This window comes from Tigriopus californicus, chromosome 9 (assembly GCF_007210705.1).
Source record: "Tigriopus californicus strain San Diego chromosome 9, Tcal_SD_v2.1, whole genome shotgun sequence".
NCBI lineage: Eukaryota > Metazoa > Arthropoda > Copepoda > Harpacticoida > Harpacticidae > Tigriopus > Tigriopus californicus.
Window position 1 is genome coordinate 12,954,943 of NC_081448.1, and position 3,194 is coordinate 12,958,136.

The window sequence follows — 3,194 nt, forward strand, 5'->3', positions numbered from 1 at the left end:
CGAATACAAAATTGAACAGAAAATGGTTAGAAAAAGACTTCTATTGAAGACGATGCATATCTAAGAATGATTCAAAAGTCTGTTCTTGAAAATATGTCTCGTAATTGTAATTGAAAAAGTTCAACTACCCTAATCCAAATGTAATTAACTGCAATTACAATTACTCTGAGCTCAAATGCAGTTAATTACAATTACTTGAGAATGTAATTGCAATCTCGTAGTTGTAATTGCAATTACAACACAGGTCTGCTTAGCGTTTAGTGACACCTATGATATCAGTCAGGTGTTCTACAAGGCTCCATTTTCGGGCCGCTCCTTTTGTCAACATTCATTGTCGTTTCAAAAGCTTACTTAGAATTAGTGCGATCTCTGATGCTGATGATACAAAAGTAGCTTATGATAGGAATGGTTAAGATTCTAGCAGTGGAGGTCCTTGTTCAAATCTACTCTTGAATTGCTGAGAGTAAAATGGACTTGAATGGAATGGAATGAAATTTTGCTCAATGGCACTTGGGTGCACACTATTAAATGCTCCACTTGTATGAAATGGTGTTCATAATAATTCTAGATCAACCCTAAATACAATAAATTCAAAGGCTAGCCTGGTGTGCCATCCCAAACTCGTTACTTCACATTTAATGACATCGTTTTTGAAATTTTTGCTCAAATAGTTCGTCTGGTACGAATGTTTAGGGATAAGATACTCAGGTATCTTTTGCAAAAACTGGAAAAACTTGGCTACAAGGAGGAGAAACAAATTTGGTGTAGAGCATTTCTACGTGCAAACCTTCATTCCTCTTGATTATACGAATTTCTTTCCATCAACGAAATAAAAGGCTAATCAGGCTTTATTCGCTTTTCGGACGAGTTCAAATACAAATCATTCAGAGGTTGCGCAATATCTTTCACGACGCGTTCCGAGGGCGCTGGAACTACCTTTTTAGCCCAAAAGAACGTGCTTTTTCAAATAGTGACATCGATATGTTGGTACTTTTACTTTGATGTGCCTCACAATCTTCTTCGGAATTTTCGCACATAATTCTTTTGGGTGAGTGACGCATTCTTTTCGGGGAATCTTGCGAGGAGACTTGACCGGATATTCCTTACAATGTTTCTTCGGAACGCGAATACAATGCTTTTTGGGAGTATGTTTAGGAAAAGAGCGGCATTTTTTAACTGGTACATCCTTGCACAACTCTTTATAGACCTTTTTCGGTACACTATGGCACACCTCTTTGGGAACAGGGTGGCACTCCTCACTCGGTTCTTTATGGACCACGTGCTTTGTCTTCTCATGGCATTTCTCCCTTGGCACCTTTTTACAATGATGATTATGATGATCGTACTGACGGTCATTTCCATAACAATCGTCAACATAAATCGTCTCGCAAATTTTCTCCGGGACAGTTTTGGTTGTCTCTTTGATCACTTTTTCGCACTTTTGCTCGTGCTCAGTGACGCACTTCCTCTCGTGAATGGTTTCATATACCTTGTGGCACATCTTTTTGTGATGATTTTGGCATTCTTCATCATAGGTGGTCACGTATGTTGTTTGGCACTTGGGTTGATACGTCGTATAACATTCATTCTCATACTTGGTATCAAATGCGATATCGTAGTCAGTGTGACACTTCTTCTTGTAATGCACGGTGCATTTGGTTTCATATGACTGCTCATAGTGAGTTTTATGTCGGATCTTAAAGTGTCGATAACATTGTTCCTTGTGCTTGTACAAGAATCCATGAGCGTTGACCATAAAGAGTAACCATATCACATTCACTTTTAACGCCTGAAGGAAAAGGAAGCAATGAAAAAAAGTTGGTTAACCTGAAGGGATTTGCCTGATGTCGAGACTTACCTTGTTCATGATGGGGGTAAGACTGAGGAATTCAATGCAAGCGAAATTGCTTTTAAGAGGGTCAAGTGACATTTTCACTTGACGTTCAGACAACACCAGATGAAATAGAGCACAAGAAATGCTCAAGATCAATTACAGTTTCTCATAAATATGAGGAAAAAATTCACCGAATGCTTGGTCATGCAAAGTCTTAATTATCTCACGAGAAACAAGAAATAAGCATGAAGTTCATGGTTGCTCCAATTAATGATATCAAGTTGTGGGAAAGGGTTGATAATTTGAGCGTGATGTGCGTTTCATTGTGCCAAACAAGACGAAATTCAGATGCTTGTTAATATCTTTTAGCAGACGCAATTTAATTGAACAATTATAATATCTTCTTTGAGCTCCACTTTATGTAGAAGCTTCGTAGCTTGGTTTGCTTTTGCCGTCTCGAAATGAAACACGTGATACTTTGAAAAGCCAATGAAAACCTGATTCTTTGACTATTGAAGAGAAAAGATATTCAATGTGGTAATTACTGCAGCGAAAATTATAAGAGCTCGTTGCTTTGATTTTGACCTATCAATTGCAAACCTTTGACTTCACAGACAACCCCTATTTTAGTGAACTAGTTTTAATATAACTTAGATATTAATTGGTGAGTATGCTTACACATCTCAAGGTAAATAGATTGTGAGTGATAAAGAATCGAGCTTTCCACTAAACCGACTTTTCTCTCCAAAACGATTCGAGAGGATAATAGAACATCCAAAACGTTCTGAAAGGTTGGTTCGGTTGGTTCCTCGTAAAGTTAGACAGTCATAAACGCGCAACCTCAAAAATTCGAGATGCGAGTTGCGGTTTTGGAAAAGCAAGCGAGAAAGGTGACCTTACTGTATATTTAATGCAAGTATTTTTAAAATATATTTTTACAGCTTTAGTTGTTAATGAAAAGACTATGTTTTGCCTTGAAAACAAGCACTTTCTCCTTCAAAGCTAAGTGGAAGTATTTGCTCCACCTTTCGAGATGAGATAAACGTTGATTATTGTGTTAAGTCGTACTACAGCGTGTCCACATTCGAGTCCTAGTGCACTCGGCTATTTTACTCCACTTTGGAGAAAGTGGCCGGACTCGAGTCTCTTAGAAAGGGCTCGAGTCTTGATTCCTGTTTTTTTAACTGAACAGTGCTTTTGATGTTTAAAACACATTTTCAAATACCTATATTTCTATTGTGTTTTGAGCAATATTTTGAGATTATCCAAGACGCATAATCTTTTATTTTCTTGCAATATTAATCATCGGTATCATTTGTCTATACATTTGAGTCAAAACATAGCCTTTTCGAGATTTTCG

General features: G+C 37.5%; 1 protein-coding gene across 1 annotated transcript; it reads right to left on the reverse strand.

The window, feature by feature from the left end:
- Positions 1 to 821: 821 nt before the first annotated feature.
- On the reverse strand, positions 822 to 2,864 carry LOC131886814 (uncharacterized). Its single transcript, XM_059235221.1, has one exon. The coding sequence runs from the start codon at positions 1,754 to 1,756 to the stop codon at positions 941 to 943; it is 816 nt and encodes a 271-aa protein (XP_059091204.1). The 5' UTR covers positions 1,757 to 2,864; the 3' UTR covers positions 822 to 940.
- Positions 2,865 to 3,194: the final 330 nt, after the last annotated feature.